The sequence below is a fragment of the Bufo gargarizans genome, chromosome 5, assembly GCF_014858855.1.
Source record: "Bufo gargarizans isolate SCDJY-AF-19 chromosome 5, ASM1485885v1, whole genome shotgun sequence".
Taxonomy (NCBI): domain Eukaryota; kingdom Metazoa; phylum Chordata; class Amphibia; order Anura; family Bufonidae; genus Bufo; species Bufo gargarizans.
In genome coordinates this window covers 360,099,057-360,119,675 of record NC_058084.1, presented here as the reverse complement: position 1 = coordinate 360,119,675, position 20,619 = coordinate 360,099,057, and the positions used below count along the sequence as shown (strand labels likewise).

Below are 20,619 nucleotides of genomic sequence, written 5' to 3'. Positions count from 1 at the left end.
ATAGCCTTCATGCCCCCTGGTCAATGAATCTAATGACTTGTAAAGCTGGACGCTGTCCGCATCCGTTGCTCCATTCCGAGGCCTCGCAAAAAAAATATAGCATGTCCTATTCTTGTCCGTTTTGCGGACAAGAATAGGCATGTCTACAATGGGCCTCCCGTTCCGTTCCGCAAATTGCGGAAGGCACACGGACGGCTTCAGTTTTTTGCAGATCCGCGGTTTGCGGACCGCAAAAAACGGAACGGTCATGTGCATGAGGCCTTAAAGGGGTTGTCTATCTTCAGCAAATAGTATTTATTATGTAGAGAAGGTTGATACAAGGCACTTGTTAATGTATTATTATCCATATTGCTTCCTTTGCTTCTGGATTCATTTTTCCATCGCAGTATACACTGCTCATTTCCATGGTTACGACCACCCTGCAATCCAGCAGCAGTGGCCGTGCTTGCACACTACAGGAAAAAGCACCAGCCTATTTCAGTTTAAGTTACACTTTGTTCTTAGCATAAAAATAAAAACCGATAATACAATATACTACCCCCAAGTTACTATGTACTATTCTGTTAGTACTCAACAGTTACTATAATGTTTGATGGGTTGTGATGGACCATATACACGGACACTCATTGTTTTTGTGTCCTGCGTGACGACATTCCGTTTCACTCTGTGAATGTTTCATATGCTTCACCCACCTGGGTTTGTGTTCTACTTACTACAATAAAAAGAGATTTGAAAACTTCTTTCAATACTGTATAGAGCGGGTGCTCTGTCCAGTATTAGAATGTATTGGCTCCGCTGAGCCAAAGTTACTACTTCGCAAAGTCTCGCGAGATTTCGTGTAATAACTTCGGAAATTAATTTCTACTGTAAAAAAAAACCTTTGTAGTTCGATACAAAGGTTTGTACAGTACAGTATTAAGATGAAGTTTTATGCCAATGAAGTATCCGAAGTCGATTAGCTCATCCCTAGTCCTGACCACTAGAGGCCGGTGTTTTTTCCTATACTGTCCAGGCATGGCCACCGATGCTGGATTGCAGGGTGGTCGTAACCATGGAAACGAGCAGTGTATAATGTGATGGAAAAATGAATCAAGCCAGCAAAGGAAGCAATATGGATAATAACAATATATTAGACAGTGCCTTATAATAACTTTCTCTACATAAGTGCCACTGGCTGAAGTGATTTAACCCCTTTAACTGCAATGTTCTTTATATTTCATCAAAAGTATCATGACATACACACGGCCAAAGCAGAAATGAAATTGGAATCCACATGTATTATTTCGGATTAAAGGGGTTAAACCCACAGTCAACTCCTTACAGTGCCAACAAGCCTAAACCACACAACCCCTTTAAAATGGTTATCCCACAAACAACATCAATCACTACTCAATGGCATAGGAGATAAATGTATGGTCGCTGAGGCCCCCACCACCAGAACCCCCATTAATCATAACTCTGGAAGTCTGAAACTCCATTCCTAAGGAGTTTGAATGCAGCGGTGTTCATGCATGCACACTGCCACTCCACTCAATCTCTATAAGGCCTCCTGCACACTAACGTGTGTACCCCGTGGACGTACTGTGAGGACCATTGATGGTGCAGATTCCAAATACCAGAAAAACAGCACAGCATACATAGTTTTTCCAGTAAAATGACAGACACCATGACGAAAACCAGACAGACCCCATTATGAGTCAGTGGGGTCTGTTGGGTGTCAATGGTGTCTGTCTTTTGACAGGTCATCACACCTTGAATTCCAGTTTTTTGCTCCTATGATGGAACATTACATTGGAATTCTAGCCTTAGACACTCTGTGATATGCTTATTTTAGGGGAACCCTTTTAACAAACAAAGACTGACAAAAGCAAACAACCCTTCCTAATATCTTTGCCTGACACAATCTGGGACATTACTAAATGACAAAGAAAGGGAAGCCGTGACAAAGACGGACCTCCTTAAATGTAGGCATGTACAAGGTTCCCTAAAAAAGCTAAACTAGTGGTTGCAACAGTGTGCATGAAAATGACCCCTATAGATTAGGAGATATCAGATGTTATGAGCACACATGATAGCTTGCCAATTAGAAAAGGGTTGCTGAATGACAGCATATGGTGCTACATTGAGAAGGGTGCTAGGATAGGTTCCTGCACCTAGAAGTGCTTGTGCACAGTGGTGACCAATCATAACATTAAAACCACTGCCTAATAATCTGTAGTTTTCCCTTGTGTGTTGAAAACAGCTCTGACCCACTGAGGTTTGGACTCCGCAAGACCTTTGAAGGTTTCCTACGGTATTTGGCACCAACTTCAGTAGCAGATCCTTGAAGTCCTGCAGGTTTTGTGGTGGGACCTCCGTGAATAAATCAATTTATTTTTCTGCACATCTCACAAATGCTCAATCAGACTGGCATCTGATAAATATGGAGGCAAAGTCAACACCTTGAACACTTTGTCATGTTCGTTACTCAAAGCAATCCTGAAAAGTATATACGGTGTGTCAGGGCGTATTATCATGCTGAAGGAGGCCACTGTCATTAGGGAATACTGCTGCCATGAAGGGGTGTATGTGGTCTGTACAATGTTTAAGCAGGTGGTATGTGCAAAGTAACATCCACATGAATGTCGAGACCCAAGCTTTCCCAGCAGAACATTACTCAGAGCATCACACTGACTCCATGAGCTTGTTTTCTTCTCATAGTGCATCCTGGTGCCATCTCTTCTCCACGTAACACATCTGATCGTCCATATCATGATGTAAATGGGAATGTAGTTCATCAGACCAGGCCCCCTTCTTCCATTGCTCCATGGTTCAGTTCTCCGACTCACATGCCCATTGTAAGCACTTTCAACTATGGGCAGGAATCAACATGTGCACACTGACATGTCTGTGACTATGCCACCCCATACATCACTGTGATGCACTGTGCGTTCCAACACCTTTCCATCACAGCCAGCAGTAACCTTTTCAGCATTTTGTGCTAAAGTAGCTTTTCTGTTGGACAAAACCAGTAGAGCTAGCCTTTGTTCTCCTGCATCTAAGAGTCTTGGGAGTCCTTGATCCTGTCACAGGTTCAAAATATGTCCTTCCTTGGACCAATTTTAGTAGGTGCTAACCAATGCACACTGGAAACACCCCACAAGACCTGCTGTTTTGTAGATGCTCTGACCCAGTCGTCTAACCATAACAATATGGCCCTTGTCAAAGTTGAAAAGGTCCTTACTCTCAGGGCTGTGGAGTCGGGAAACCAATGTTCCAACTCCTGTATTTTTTTACTCTCCGACTCCAGCTCCACTTCCAACCAAACTAGCTTCGACTCTGACTTCACAACTTTGACTCCCTGCTTACTCTTGCCCATTTTTCCTGCTTCCAACATGTCAACTTCAAAGCACTGACTGTTCACTTGCTGAGTAAGATATCCCACCACTTGACCGGTCAACATTGCCCCAACATAATGAAGATCACTCACTTCACCTGTCAGTGGTTTTAGGCTGGGTCTGGATAGGGTGGTCACAACCAAGTCAAAAAAGGTAATACCTCTGTTAGGTGAAGTTGTGGCTGCCCCATGGAGATGAATGTACAGTATATTCCACTGTGAAGTCAGATGACTTGCACATTGAGGGTCTTACCTTGCACCTCTCTTGTCAGTGTCTTATATTTTATAAAGTGCTACAGAATCATATGCAATTAGATCACATGGGAAATGGTATGGGAATTACCTCCCCGCTATTCATGGTGTCACTCACATGACGGATCTTATGTGGGACATTCTAGAATACACAGTGCTGTGCAGTATAATGAGATTAATGCAATTATCTGAACTATGTGAGTATTATGTATACAGCTGTCCGAGAAAAGCTCCCACGTATATCAGGCCTCCGCATTCATTCCAATAGGTCCATACTTCAAAGCCGCATACAGTTTATTGCCGTGAGGATTACAGGGTTACATAACATACAGGATTTACTTTCACACATGAATGCATGGCTATCTTCCCTCTCATGACCAGACACAATGCATTAATGGAAACCGTGAACAATGAGTCGGTGTTGTGACACAGGACATACTCTGGATGTAGAGGATGTTCACAACGTGTCAAAGGATGGGACCTCAGCGGGGAATGTGGGACAACGAAAAGAAATGGCACTAGGTTTTCAAGATATAAGTCATGCTTAGCATGTAGGGAGGTCAGAAACTCTGCATAAAACGGGTTAACGTAGGAGAACAATGAAAGGTTGTTGAAATCAAATGAAACTTTCCATGTGTGACTGTAAGCATGATATATGTAAGTGATTGCAATATTAGAGAGAAAGGATAAGTTTATTGGAGAAACTGTACAACTGAATGGAGGCTCTAGTAGTACCCTGTTGGGCCGCCTGTAGCATGGATACAAGAGAGATACGCTTGACTTGGAGGCATACTGGTTTCTTACGGTATTTTGCTGGATATTTGCCCACAGATGTTCCAGCTGGGCCTGTAGATCCTTCACAATCCTAGGTTGACAAAGCTGGTGTCCCAGCTAGTCCCATGAATCTGGCAATCGGGCAGCCAAGGAAGCATTGCAATCTGGCGGAGACATTACTGGGAAACTCTTGCCGTGTGTGGCCGAGCATTATTCTCATGAAAAATGCTAGTTGGAAGCCATGCCACGAGAGGCAACACACGTGGCCGCAGGATGTCTTGCACATATCACTGAGCTGTTAGTGTCCTTCGTTTGAGTACCAGGGGTGCGGACTGTAACATGTGATGGATCCCCAGGTCACCACACTAGTAGTTGCGGCAGTGTGTCGCTCCACAGCAAAGGCAAGATGGAATAGCTGACCACTTATCCACCATCCTCGAACCTGACCATTGTGGGATCCCAAACAAAACCCGGATTCGTCTGTAAAGACAATACAGTTCCAGGCAGTAGCAGTCCAGGTTTCTGGTTCACTACACCACTGCAAACAAAGGCAACAGTAGCTACCTGTCAATGACAGACCAAGTCATCGGCACCATAACACCAAGTTTCCATCTTCTAACTGCCTGGAAATGACTCTGGGCAGAGACAAGGGGGTGTAATTTCAGCAGATCAAGCAATCCTCTTTACTGGTGGTCTGTCTAGGCTATCCAGAGCCTGTTCTCCGTGTCTGCAGGCCCTCAAGTAACCACTGCTCCTAACACTTCCTAACAGCTACATGGCCTACATGGTGGACAATTGCTTGAGACAACCATCTTGCTTCTCCCAATTCAATGATGCACCCCTCTCAAAGTCTGTCAACTGAATATAATGTCTTGGGCATCGTAGAGGCATGTCTAGCAGTCAATGATCGCTCACCAAAAGGTACACTACCCAAAGGTAGCCTCTGAGAGCCTTTTTATAGAGCAGCAGGGAAGCACACTTATTTCTTCTTGTGGCAAAACCCTGTGTCTAATCAGACCACACCATTTACATACCTGCCGAGTTTTGCAGAAATCCGACGTCTATCTGAGTGCGTTATTTTTCTATTGCCAATGAGTGACATACACGGGAATGCTCTATGTACACCCAGGGCCACAGGCTGCTTATACTGATGGTACCGTACACAAAGAATGAGCATCAAAATTCCACACTGCTTTTTTATACAGTGTTTTTTCTGTTTTAATTGGTCTTTGGTGCAGATTTTGATGCGGTTCACACTGGGCAAATTAACAGAGTATTCCATGCCTATTTTGGTGCGTAAAATGTGCCAAATCCACATGAAAATCCACTGTGTGAACATGGCCTGAAGGTACGATGGAATTTCCACACAGGAATTTCTGCTGCGGAGTCCACAATCATCTAATGCTCTCAACGTTAGGCTACTTTCACAACTGCGTTTTTGCTGGATCCATTATGAACGGATATGGGTGAATTATCTTTACCACGGCAATGACGTCTCTAAAACCATTGTAAGTCAATAGGGGACGGATCAGTTTTCAGAGAAAAGGGATCCGTCACCATTGACTTACATTTTGAGTCATGACGGATCCGTCTTGCTCTGCATCCCAGGACGCACTCAGAAACGCTGCTTGCAGTGCTTGTGTGTGCGTCATGGGAACGCAATGAAACGGAACGGAATGCATTCTGGTAAACTCTGTTCCCTGCAGTTCAGCTTTGTCCCTATTGACAATGAATGGGGACAAAACTGAAGCGTTTTCCTCCGCTATTAAGATACTATGACGGATCTCAATAGCGGAAAGGGAAAGCGCAGGTGTGAAAGTAGCCATAACTAATGCTGGAAGCATCAGGGACTTCTGTACAGGTGCCCTACCGAATCCTCAGGACAGTGATACAATGAAATACTGCAGAGGCTCCTTGCTGTTCACCCTCATAGGTCACATGCCACTATATGAGGCAGTGTACAAATGGCACAGGGACACAGGCTAGAAAAGGCCTGTGGCCTACACTGGAGATGGTGACTTGGAAGCCCCATTACTAAGGGAAGTTTAGGCAGCATGTTGAAGGACTGGCTTACATTCTCACCTCCTAAGCCCCCTGCTCCATATCTTAGTTAGAGGAGGAGGACAGAACATGGCAGATGACCTACTACTGATGACCACCACAGAAGGACAGCTCAGGAGGAGGAATTGTCTGCTGGAACGGTAATTTGTGCTGCACTATGGCACTGCTCGCCCTGCCGACTTGTGTTACCCTCGCTTCTGTCAATTTGGACCCACCTACAACATGGGATGAGGAGATCTCAGGATCCATGTGAGGTACAGGGCTGGTTCTAGCTTTGTTAGAAAGAGATTGTCATGTGCTATACGATGTCTGATTTTCATTTATTTTTCATAACTCCTTTAAGGGAATCTGAACCCGGGTGCAGAAGATCCGCACAAATGTCTGTGCATTTGGTGTGGATTTGATGCGTTTTACCGCTGATCTCACTATTCATTAGAAAAGAGCTAAATACGCAGCTGCAACCACAAATATAATAGACAGGCTGGAGAAATCCACACGGCGGGTGAATTTCTGCACGGAAAACATCAGCAAAGTGTACAAGAGATCTGACTAATCTGATACACTTTGCTGGTACTGTACTACACGCAGGTTTTTCCGTACAAGTGAACGGGTGAAAGTACCCTCACAGAAACCAATGCACTCTTGTATGGCTAGGTTTACACCTGCGCATTTAATTTCGACAGTCTGTTCCTGCGGAGGAACAGACTGTCGGAGTTCACTGTAACCGGCACGGCCGGATACCACCATGCACCACTGCTTTCTGGCATGTATGACGAATTTCGGCCAGATGAATTCCATCAGTCTGTTCCTCTGCTGGAAAACACTGCCGAAATGCAGATGTGAACCCAGCCTAAGGGACCCAAAGGCCCCATTCACCTTCTGGTGGCTAAAAGAGGGCCCATTCAGCATTTGCCGTCAGTACGCCATTTTCTTCAGCTGTATGAAATAGCCCAGTACGGCATGGTTTCATTTTTTTGACATGGAAGTCTATGGGAGAGGAATGCGCAGTGGCATACATCAAAGACATCAATCAGAAAAATACATCAATAGCATATGGGGGCCCCCACAGTCACAATGGGTGAAAATGTAATGTTAGCAGCAGCCTCCTGATATCCACTAATAAGCAGGATGGTAGCCTAACATGCCGGTGAAAGGGTCCCTAAGGCCCCTTTCACACGGGCGAGTATTCCGCGCGGATGCGATGCGTGAGTTGAACGCATTGCACCCGCACTGAATACCGACCCATTCATTTCTATGGGGGTGTTCACATGAGCTGTGATTTTCACGCATCACTTATGAGTTGCATGAAAATCGCAGCATGTTCTATTTTGTGCGTTTTTCACGTAACGCAGGCCCCATAGAAATGAATGGGGTTGCGTGAAAATCACAAGCATCCGCAAGCAAGTGCAGATGCGGTGCGATTTTCATGCACGGTTGCTAGGAGACGATCAGGATGGAGACCCGATCATTATTATTTTCCCTTATAACATGGTTATAAGGGAAAATAATAGCATTCTGAATACAGAATGCATAGTAAAATAGCGCTGGAGGGGTTAAAAAAAAAAGTCATCACAGGTCCTGTTCATGTAATTAATGCTCACCCCAGGTCCTGTTCAGCAAAGGAGACAGAAGAGATGCCGGGCTACGCGAACAAGTGGATTAAGGTGAGTTAAATCATTTTTAATTTTTTTTTAACCCCTCCAGCGCTATTTTACTTTGCATTATGTATTCAGAACGCTATTATTTTCCCTTATAACCATGTTATAAGGGAAAATAATACAATCTACAGAACACTGATCCCAAGGACGAACTTCTGTGAAGAAGTTCGGGTTTGGTTACCAAACATGCGCGATTTTTTTCACGCAAGTGCAAAACGCATTACAATGTTTTGCACTCGCGCAGAAAAATCGCGGGTATTCCCGTAACGCACTCGCACATTTTCCCGCAACGCCTGTGTGAAGGGGCCTAAGGGCTGCTTCACACGAGCGGATGCCGTGCATGACATCCGCTCCGTGAATGACAACCAAGACCCGATGCAGACTGCAGAGGCACGGAGCAGTAACATGATTGATAATGCTCCGTACCTCTCTGTGACCTCTTTAATACAAAATCACATTGAGATAAAGTTGTCATTGTGATTTTGTAGTAAAGAGATCACAGAGAGGCACAGAGCATTATCAGTCATGTTACTGCTCCGTGCTTCTGCAGTCTGCAGCGGGTCTTGGCTGTCATTCACAGAGCGGATGTCATGCACGGCATCGGCTCGTGTGAAACAGCCCTAAGGGTTAAGCTACATGACGACATGTGTTGCATGGCAGCAAGACGCAGAAAAGTCGCGCTACACAAAAATATGTCTGCAACTTGTAATCAGGCGATTATTTTACAACTGAGATTTTTCTCTGAAAACACAGTCAAGTAGCAGAAAAGTCTCGTGCACAACTTACAGTACATTAAAGTCAATGGAGTGAAAGTTGTGTGCGATCTGTGACGTGCAACACAAAATCCAACATATCTGGATGTTTTGCAACTGTCACCTCGCGATTGCAGCAGGCTGCATGTCGTATTGTGACATCATTGAAAAAATTACATAAAAATGTCGCACAACTTTCTTGTCACCGAACCCTTAATGCCTGGTAAAATGACCCTAAATGATACCATTCAATTAACCTGCAGAATTAGCAATATTCACAATACCTATCTAGGAGTGTGGAAAATGTACTCTGATAGTATTAGGCCTCATGCACATTTCACCTGCAGGAACAAAACTTTGTACCCCTGCATATAAAACTGCTGACACATAAAGATATAGTCTCGAGTCACACGCAATGATTTGTAAGGGCACCATATTCAGGAGCCTTGTGAAAAACACCTTCTGTACGAGACACTACTGCTGCCATGCAGCTACATCGAAAGTACTGTATATATATGCATATGGACTGGCAATAGTAGAACAGTACTGCAGTTTATCCATTACTCTGCTCAGCGTTGGACATGTTATTAATACACTGTATAACGTGTCAGCATTCAGTGCCAGGTGTGTTTATAATACACTGTATAACGTGTCAGCAGTCAGTGCCGGGTGTGTTATTATTACACTGTATAACGTGTCAGCAGTCAGTGCCGGGTGTGTTTATAATACACTGTATAACGTGTCAGCAGTCAGTGCCGGGTGTGTTATTATTACACTGTATAACGTGTCAGCAGTCAGTGCCGGGTGTGTTATTATTACACTGTATAACGTGTCAGCATTCAGTGCCAGGTGTGTTTATAATACACTGTATAACGTGTCAGCATTCAGTGCCAGGTGTGTTATTATTACACTGTATAACGTGTCAGCAGTCAGTGCCGGGTGTGTTTATAATACACTGTATAACGTGTCAGCAGTCAGTGCCGGGTGTGTTTATAATACACTGTATAACGTGTCAGCAGTCAGTGCCGGGTGTGTTATTATTACACTGTATAACGTGTCAGCATTCAGTGCCAGGTGTGTTTATAATACACTGTATAACGTGTCAGCAGTCAGTGCCGGGTGTGTTATTATTACACTGTATAACGTGTCAGCAGTCAGTGCCGGGTGTGTTTATAATACACTGTATAACGTGTCAGCAGTCAGTGCCGGGTGTGTTATTATTACACTGTATAACGTGTCAGCAGTCAGTGCCGGGTGTGTTTATAATACACTGTATAACGTGTCAGCAGTCAGTGCCAGGTGTGTTTATAATACACTGTATAACGTGTCAGCAGTCAGTGCTGGGTGTGTTATTATTACACTGTATAACGTGTCAGCAGTCAGTGCCGGGTGTGTTATTATTACACTGTATAACGTGTCAGCAGTCAGTGCCGGGTGTGTTTATAATACACTGTATAACGTGTCAGCAGTCAGTGCTGGGTGTGTTATTATTACACTGTATAACGTGTCAGCAGTCAGTGCCGGGTGTGTTTATAATACACTGTATAACGTGTCAGCAGTCAGTGCCGGGTGTGTTATTATTACACTGTATAACGTGTCAGCAGTCAGTGCCGGGTGTGTTTATAATACACTGTATAACGTGTCAGCAGTCAGTGCCGGGTGTGTTATTATTACACTGTATAACGTGTCAGCAGTCAGTGCCGGGTGTGTTTATAATACACTGTATAACGTGTCAGCAGTCAGTGCCGGGTGTGTTTATTATTACACTGTATAACGTGTCAGCAGTCAGTGCCGGGTGTGTTTATAATACACTGTATAACGTGTCAGCAGTCAGTGCTGGGTGTGTTATTATTACACTGTATAACGTGTCAGCAGTCAGTGCCGGGTGTTGTTATTACATTGTATAATTTGTCAGCAGTCAGTGCCGGGTGTTGTTATTACATTGTATAATTTGTCAGCAGTCAGTGCCGGGTGTGTTATTACACTGTACAATGTGTCTGCAGTCAGTGCCGGGTGTGTCGTTATTACACTGTATAATGTGTCAGCAGTCAGTGCCGGGTGTGTTGTTATAACACTGTATGTGTCAGCAGTCAGTGCCGGGTGTGTTATTAATACACTGTATAATGTGTCAGCAGTCAGTGCCGGGTGTGTTATTATTATACTGTATAATGTGTCAGCAGTCAGTGTCGGGTGTGTTATTAATACACTGTATAATGTGTCAGCAGTCAGTGCCGGGTGTGTTATTATTATACTGTATAATGTGTCAGCAGTCAGTGCCGGGTGTGTTATTATAACACTGTATAACGTGTCAGCAGTCAGTGCCGGGTGTGTTATTATTATACTGTATGATGCGTCAGCAGTCAGTGCCGGGTGTGTTATTATTATACTGTATGATGCGTCAGCAGTCAGTGTCGGATGTGTTATTATTTTACTGTATAACATGTCAACAGTCAGTGCCGGGTGTGTTATAACACTGTATGCGTCAGCAGTCAGTGTCGGATGTGTTATTATTTTACTGTATAACATGTCAGCAGTCAGTGTCGGGTGTGTTATTATTATACTGTATAATGTGTCAGCAGTCAGTGCCGGGTGTGTTATTATTATACTGTATGATGCGTCAGCAGTCAGTGCCGGGTGTGTTATTATTATACTGTATGATGCGTCAGCAGTCAGTGTCAGATGTGTTATTATTTTACAGTATAACATGTCAGCAGTCAGTGTCGGGTGTGTTATTATTATACTGTATAATGTGTCAGCAGTCAGTGCCGGGTGTGTTATTATTATACTGTATGATGCGTCAGCAGTCAGTGCCGGGTGTGTTATTATTATACTGTATGATGCGTCAGCAGTCAGTGTCGGATGTGTTATTATTTTACTGTATAACGTGTCAGCAGTCAGTGTCGGGTGTGTTATTATTATACTGTATAATGTGTCAGCAGTCAGTGCCAGGTTTGTTACCATTAGGGCTCTCTGACATGAGCAAGTTTTTCATCCGGGTGTAATGCATGAAGAAAACACATAGGATCCGGACTGAATCCTGACCCATTCATTTCAACGAATCTGTGTACATGAGCGTTGTTTTTAACGCATCATTTCTGCAAAATGTATTGCGTCCAGATGCAATGCGTTTTTCAGTTATGGTTGCTAGGAGATGTAGGTTGTTATTCTTCAGTTTTTTTTCACACGCACAAAAAACGTATCCAAAACTGATTTCACCCACGTGGAAAATACTGAAACGCTGAACAATATCGCAAATCGCGACTGACTGAACTTGCCTGCAAAACCGTCAGTTTTTTCCTGAATAGATCCTGACACAATCTGTATAGTTCCTGTGAAAGGGGCCTTATACTGTATAATGCTGTGTCCGCAGTCAGTGCTGGGTGTGGTATTATTATACTGTATAATGTATTATAGTGTAGAATCAGCAGCAGCGCGATCCAACTGCATCGGCTCACTTTGCTTCTATTTTTGCTAATGTGTCAGTAGTCAGTGTTGGGTGTTTTTTTTATTATACTGTATATGTATAATGTGTCAGCGACTGATCTGTTATACTGCATAGTATTGTGTGAGCAGTCAGTACCAGGTGCGTTATTATACTATATCATTTGTCAACAGTCTGTCAGATGTAGTATTATCCTACAGTAGAACTTTGTGTCAGCAGTCAGGGATTGGCGTGTTATACTGTACAATGGTGTGTGAATAGTCGGTGCCCAGAGTTTTTTTTTTATCATACTGTACAATGTTGTGTCAACACACAGTGTCCTGTGAATTGTGCTGATGCACTACTTTAAAGACAGAGAACACTGTGTTATCACAGTCGTATGCTCCTACCTACACTGTGTTGTCAATGTCACACTGCTCCCTACAGTGCTGTCACTGTCACACTCCCATCTTGCACATTAAATTACAAGCTAAGCGCACAGTGTTTTCACTGTCAGTCCTCAAAGGTGTCCTTAGTGTTGGAGTACATTGTCTTTTTACAGTCACACACTCCTCCTGACAGATTACCTTACAGAGTACACTATGATGTTACTGTCACACACTCCTTATAACACTGTGTCACACACTCATAACATTGTGTTGTCCCTGTCACACTTCTCTCCTCTAACACTTTGTTGTCATTGTCACACTGTACTGTCAATGTTGCAAATTCTTTTTGTACATTAAATTACAAGCAGAATACCTGTACACTGTTTCCACTGTCACACAATAAATTACAAGCAGAATACCTGTACACTGTTTCCACTGTCACACACTCCTACTGTGGTGTCGGGGTCACACACTCTTCAAACCGTGTTGTGAGTCCTACACACACCTCCTCACAGGTTGTTGTCACTGAGTTGAAAATCTCACTCCTCAGAGTGTTGGCACTCTAACACACTCATCACACTGTGTTGTGTAACACTCCTCTTTATATTGTGTTGTCACTGTCAAGCACTGCTCATCTCACCCTGTGTTGTCACTGTCATACTCCTCCTCTCACCCTGTGTTGTCACTGTCACACTCCTCCTCTCACCCTGTGTTGTCACTGTCACACTCCTCCTCTCACCCTGTGTTGTCACTGTCACACTCCTCCTCTCACCCTGTGTTGTCACTTTCACACACCACCTCTCACACTGTGTTGTCACTGTCACACTCCTCCTCTCACCCTGTGTTGTCACTGTCACACTCCTCCTCTCACCCTGTGTTGTCACTGTCACACACTCCTCCTCTCACCCTGTGTTGTCACTGTCACACACTCCTCCACTCACCCTGTGTTGTCACTGTCACACACTTCTCCTCTCACCCTGTGTTGTCACTGTCACGCACTCCTCCTCTCACCCTGTGTTGTCACTGTCACGCACTCCTCCTCTCACCCTGTGTTGTCACTGTCACACTCCTCCTCTCACCCTGTGTTGTCACTGTCACACTCCTCCTATCACCACTGTGTTGTCACTGTCACACTCCTCCTATCACCCTGTGTTGTCACTGTCACACTCCTCCTCTCACCCTGTGTTGTCACTGTCACACTCCTCCTCTCACCCTGTGTTGTCACTGTCACACTCCTCCTCTCCCCTGTGTTGTCACTGTCACACTCCTCCTCTCACCCTGTGTTGTCACTGTCCACACTCCTCCTCTCACCCTGTGTTGATCACTGTCACAGCACCTCCTCTCACCCTGTGTTGTCCACTGTCACCACTCCTCCTCTCACCCTGTGTTGTCACTGTCACACACTCCTCCTCTCCACCCTGTGTTGTTCACTGTCACACCCTCCTCTCCCCTGTGTTGTCACTGTCACACTCCTCCTCTCACCCTGTGTTGTCACTGTCACACTCCTCCTCTCACCCTGTGTTGTCACTGTCACTACTCCTCCTCTCACCCTGTGTTGTCACTGTCACACTCCTCCTCTCACCCTGTGTTGTCACTGTCACACTCCTCCTCTCACCCTGTGTTGTCACTGTCACACTCCTCCTCTCCTACTCAACCTAGTGTTGTCACTGTCACACTCCTCCTCTCACCCGTGTTGTCACTGTCACACTCCTCCTCTCACCCTGTGTTGTCACTGTCACACACTCCTCCTCTCACCCTGTGTTGTCACTGTCACACACTCCTCCTCTCACCCTGTGTTGTCACTGTCACACTCCTCCTCTCACCCTGTGTTGTCACTGTCACACATCCTCCTCTCACCCTGTGTTGTCACTGTCACACTCCTCCTCTCACCCTGTGTTGTCACTGTCACACTCCTCCTCTCACCCTGTGTTGTCACTGTCACACTCCTCCTCTCACCCTGTGTTGTCACTGTCACACTCCTCCTCTCACCCTGTGTTGTCACTGTCACACTCCTCCTCTCACCCTGTGTTGTCACTGTCACACTGCTCCTCTCACCCTGTGTTGTCACTGTCACACTCCTCCTCTCACCATGTGTTGTCACTGTCACACTCCTCCTCTCACCCTGTGTTGTCACTGTCACACTCCTCCTCTCACCATGTGTTGTCACTGTCACACTCCTCCTCTCACCCTGTGTTGTCACTGTCACACTCCTCCTCTCACCCTGTGTTGTCACTGTCACACTCCTCCTCTCACCCTGTGCTGTCACTGTCACGCACTCCTCCTCTCACCCTGTGCTGTCACTGTCACACTCCTCCTCTCACCCTGTGTTGTCACTGTCACACTCCTCCTCTCACCCTGTGTTGTCACTGTCACACTCCTCCTCTCACCCTGTGTTGTGTCACACACTCCTCACACGTTACCTTACAGGCGGAGTACACTCCGAGTTTCTCCAGTTTCTTGGCCCGTGGAGCTGAGCGGTGCTGCCCCTTCTTGGCAGCGATTCTTAGCGGTACGGCTCCAGCACCTCCCAATACCGGACTCTCCGCTCCCCGGGCTGCTCCTCCGGCTGCAACCGTAGCCGCTGCTGCCGCTACCACAACGGCCGGAGAACCTTGGGGTGCCGCACTGCCCACCACCGAGCCTCCGTCTGCAGCCGCCTCGGACATTGCAGGAGCCCTGGAGCCTGCCCGGGGAGAAGAATGCCCCCTAGCCTCCTCCGGTGCACAGATCCCTGGGCGAGGTGACGAGATCTGCAGCCGTTCCCCCAGCAGGGAGGCAGCTGGAGCACATCACCGCCTCCCCTGCCTCTCTCCTCCTCCTTCCTCCCTCCGTAGTACTGCTGCTGTCCACTTCCATGGCTGCTGTCAGGTCGCGCCGGCCGCTGCTCCGTGGAACGATCCCCCGCGAGCTCAGCTCGGTCTGTGGCCCTGGTGGAGGAGCCGACCGGACTATTCCCGTCTTCTTCACGGGAAAGTGTGGGGGGCGGGGCCCCTGGTGTATGCGCCGATAATTCTAAACTAGGGGGCGCTATAACCCCAATATCCTGTATACCCCTCAGCCGTTCAGTGCCACAGGCTGTCCTATGGAATAAGGGGGTTTGGGTATGATTTAATGCCACCATGACATTTCATGCGTTTTTTTAGTCGCACAATGTTTTTCAGTCTTGTTTTCCTATAGAGAAGTCTATTAGAAATCATCTGAAAAAACGCAACACCCACAGCTGTTCCAGAATTACGCCCAGGGAGCCAGGGACAGCTTTACACAAAATGTGGCCCCAGGCAAAAACAAAAGTGGGTCCCCAAATCTTGTGTACCAGCAACAGTTACATTCTGTGGATTCTGGCCCTCCCTCACAGATTCACACCCCATAAGACCCCCCAAACACAGACCCGCACTGCATGTGCCCCAGAACACAGCATATGCCCCCTCCTCACAGGTTTACACCCTATAAAGCCCCCAAACACAGACCCGCACCTCATGTCCCCCAGAACACAGCACACGCCCCCCTCCTCACAGGTTTACACCCCATAAGACCCCCCAAACACAGACCCGCACCTCATGTCCCCCAGAACATAGCACATGCCCCCTCCTCACAGGTTTACACCCCATAAGACCCCCAAACACAGACCCGCACCTCATGTCCCCCAGAACATAGCACATGCCCCCTCCTCACAGGTTTACACCCCATAAGACCCCCAAACACAGACCCGCACCTCATGTCCCCCAGAACATAGCACATGCCCCCTCCTCACAGGTTTACACCCTATAAAGCCCCCAAACACAGACCCGCACCTCATGTCCCCCAGAACACACCACATGCCCCCTCCTCACAGGTTTACACCCCATAAGACCCCCCAAACACAGACCCGCACTGCATGTCCCCCAGAACACACCATATGCCCCCTCCTCACAGGTTTACACCCCATAAGACCCCCCAAACACAGACCCGCACCTCATGTCCCCCAGAACACAGCACATGCCCCTCCTCACAGGTTTACACCCTATAAAAAAACACACACACAGATCTGCGCCCTCCACCCACCCAAGAGCTCCAGTGTCTGTGCAGAAAGAAAGCTCTGTCCTTGACACATTTGGTCATGTGACCATTAACCCCATCCTGACACCTGCCATACGTGTACGGCACATGTCGGGTCTTTAAAGATGGCGCCCGCTCTGGAGTAGAGTGGGCGCCATAGCAACCGCGTGCTTGCAGTTCATATAGCAGGCAACCGCGGCCAATGTCTGTGATCTGCGGTACTGCTGACCTGGGACATTTAACCACTCAAATGTCACCACGGCACCTGAGAGTGTTATAAACCGGAAGCGCACGATTCCAGTTCAGGCGCTCTTTCCCCCGGTAGAGATCGGGTAAGGGCTCTTTCACACCTGCGTTCTTTTCTTCCGGCATAGAGTTCCGTCGTCGGGGCTCTATGTCGGAAGAATCCTGATCAGTTTTATCCTAATGCATTCTGAATGGAGAGAAATCCGTTCAGGGTGCATCAGGATGTCTTCAGTTCCGGACCGGAACGTTTTTTGGCCAGAGAAAATACCGCAGCATGCTGCGCTTTTTGCTCCGGCCAAAAATCCTGAAGACTTGCCGCAAGGCCGGATCCGGAATTAATGCCCATTGAAAGGCATTGATCCGGATCCGGCCTTAAGCTAAACGTCGTTTCGGCGCATTGCCGGATCCGCCGTTTAGCTTTTTCTGAATGGTTACCATGGCTGCCGGGCGCTAAAGTCCCGGCAGCCATGGTAAAGTGTAGTGGGGAGCGGGGGAGCAGTATACTTACCGTCTGTGCGGCTCCCGGAGCGCTCCAGAGTGACGTCAGGGCGCCCCAAGCGAATGGATCACGTGATCACATGGCGGTATACACATATAAGTATACCGCTCCCTGCTCCTACTATGGCAACCAGGACTTTAATAGCGTTCTGGCTGCCATAGTAACACTGAAAGCATTTTGAAGACGGATCCGTCTTCAAATGCTTTCAGTTCACTTGCGTTTTTCCGGATCCGGCGTGTAATTCCGGCAAGTGGAGTACACGCCGGATCCGGACAACGCAAGTGTGAAAGAGGCCTAAAGCACCCTTTTCTAAAAATGAGCCCCAGCCTGTGCTAGCTTCCAGGCTCATTATTAGTATATCCCAGTTCACGCCACTAGGTGGCAGCATTGAACTGTGATATAGGGATTTCTATACAGAATAAGGCCATCCATGGCCCAGCAAAAAAAAACAACAATATGTCCTATTCTTGTCCGTTTTGCATTTCTACTATGGGCGGTCCGTTCAGTTCCGCAAATTACGCACACGAGAGGAATCCGTGTTTTGCAGACCGCAAAACACGGCGCGGTCGTGTGCATGTATCCTTATGGAGCAATTTCCATTATTCTGTATAAGTTAGAGTCTGTTGATTGCAAGTTGTGGTCCACTTAGGGACCTAACAAAGAGTTTAAAAAAAAGTTTTTAAAAAATAAAAAAAGAATATTAAAATTCCAATCACCCCCCCTTTACCTAAAATAAAAAATAAATAATTAAAAACACCTTGGGCATCGCTGAATGCGTAAACGCCCATACTATTCAAATATAAAAGAAGTTAGCCCATACAGGTGATTGGCGTAACGGAAAAAAAATGGCTGATTCGCCGTTTTGTAATCACTTTACCTCTCAAGAAAATTGAATAAAAAGCTATCAAAAAGTCATACACACCCCAAAATGGTATTGTCAAAAACTACTGATCGTCCTGCAAAAACTATCTCCCGCACATTTCAGTAGACATAACTATAAAAAACGGAAAATCGCCACATCAGGAAAGAGTTAAGGAGCATGCGACCAACAACATCGCAAACCTCCTTCGAAGGGGGAGGCGGCACCAGGTTCGCTCTCCTCACAGAGCGCCCTGACGTTTTGAGCACTGACTGAGGCTGAGTTTGCTGCAGTGAGCGGGCCTAAAGAGGTCCTGAGCGGGGGGGGGGGGGGGGTTCTGTTAGGGTTGTCACCTTTCCCTACAAAAAATGCTGGCCAAGTTTACACAAGTTAAAAAGGTTGGGGTGGTTGGGGACATGGCTTAACACGAGTGCTATTTTATCGTATTTTTTTTTCTCCTTTTTTTCCCTAATAATATCAAACTTTTGGGTTAAGATTTTTAGCCATGATATATCTACAGTATTTAAACATTGAGCTCTATAGCTAAGTGGTTAAGTCTCTTGCCTTTAATATGGATGGTTGTGAGTTCTCATCCTGGCAGAAACTATTTAAAAATACAGGCTAAATAAAACAAATACATAGGGTATCCCCAAGAACACTTACAATGTTTGGGCATACCCCCTCATCTTTATAGCAGTGACTCCATATATGGACACAGCCATATATGGAGTTAAAGCGGGGACTCCCAGAAGCACTGACTCCATATATGGGCATAGAGCAAGGACTCGCAAGCCATATATGGAGTCAGAGCAGAGAGACTCCAGACTATCTGTCAACTTGCTGGCTTACCTCACTAAGGGTGGGTTCACACTAGCGTTATGGCTTTCCGTTATAACCGGGTTATAACGGAATCCATAAGATGGAAGGACGGATCCGTTTTGCTGCCCATAGACTTGCATTATGACGGAATGCAAAACGGACGCCTTTAAAAGGCATTCCGTTTGCTCTCCGTCCTAATAGAAGTCTATGGGAATTAAAATGGATCCGTCTGGTTCCCGTTATGCCAGATGGAAAACAAAGTTCTGTCGACAGGACTTTGTTTTCCGTCTTGCATAACGGGACCCAGACGGATCTGTTATGCTTTCCCACAGACTTCTATTAGGACGGAGCAAAACGAAATGCCTTTTAACCCCTTAAGGACCGAGGACGTACCGGTACGCCCTATTTCCCGAGTCCTTAAGGACCGAGGACGTACCGGTACGTCCTGACTTTAAAATCGGCATTCCGGCGCCGCAGGGGTTAATTTGAACAGGATGCCGGCTGAAATCATTCAGCCGGCATCCTGTTAAAATGCCAGGGGGGGTCATTTGACCCCCCCGTGTCGGTGATCGCAGCAAACCGCAGGTCAATTCAGACCTGCGGTTTGCTGCGCTTTTTGCAGTTTCTGATCCCCGCGGTCCCTGACCGCGGGGATCAGAAGCTTTAGAGTTCCTAAAATCGATATAGTACACCCCCCCCTGCACCCCTGCATGATTTGATGGCGGCGGGCGGTGCAGGGGGGGTGTCGCAGGCAGTGGGGGCGTTGCGGGAGGCGGGCGGTGCGGCAGGCAGGATCGCGATCCCCCGCCCGCCTCCCATTGCGTAATCGTTGGTGTACAGTGGGTATACCAGGGTGCCAGCACATTGCTGGCACCCTGGTATAACCGGCTGACATCGTTGATGCGATGTCAGCCGTTTAACCCTTTCCATACAGCGGTCCGTACGGACCGCTGTATGGAAAAGGTTAACAGTAAGAGGGAGCTCCCTCCCTCTCCGATCGGGGGGCTGCTGTGCCTTTGCAGCCCCCCGATGGGAGAGGGAGAGAGCCCCCAGACAGCCCCCCGACACCCCAGTCCTCACCCTTCCCCGTCTGCGAAGTTGTGGCAGACGGGGAAGGTTCCCATGGCAACAGGACGCCTGCTCAGGCGTCCTGCTGTCCATGGTGCTGAACAGATCTGTGCTGAAAGCATAGATCTGTTCAGTGTAAGTAAAATACAGTACAGATACCTAAATAGGTTCTGTACTGTATTTTACAGACATCAGACCCACTGGATCTTCAAGAACCAAGTGGGTCTGGGTCAAAAAATAAAAAATAAAAGTGAAAAAAGTTAAGATAAAAAAAAAAACATTTATCACTGAATAAAAATTAAAAAAATAAAATAAACTACACATATTAGGTATCGCCGCGTCCGTAACGACCTGATCTATAAAACGGTCATGTTACTTTCCCCGCACAGTGAACGCCATAAAAAAAAAAA

The 20,619-nt window shown here is 46.6% G+C and overlaps 1 protein-coding gene across 2 annotated transcripts in view; it reads right to left on the bottom strand.

The window, feature by feature from the left end:
- The window catches only part of KAT2B (lysine acetyltransferase 2B), a 120,691-nt gene extending 105,068 nt beyond the window's left edge, over positions 1–15,623 (bottom strand). Inside the window, exon 1 of one of the 2 annotated variants that reach the window (XM_044294495.1) lies at positions 15,104–15,623. In XM_044294495.1, coding sequence (XP_044150430.1) covers positions 15,104–15,349 — 246 coding nt within the window. In that variant the 5' untranslated portion in view covers positions 15,350–15,623. The remainder of the gene's footprint in view (positions 1–15,103) is intronic. The other variant, XM_044294498.1, reaches the window with a different exon arrangement.
- Between the last annotated feature and the right edge of the window lie 4,996 nt (positions 15,624–20,619).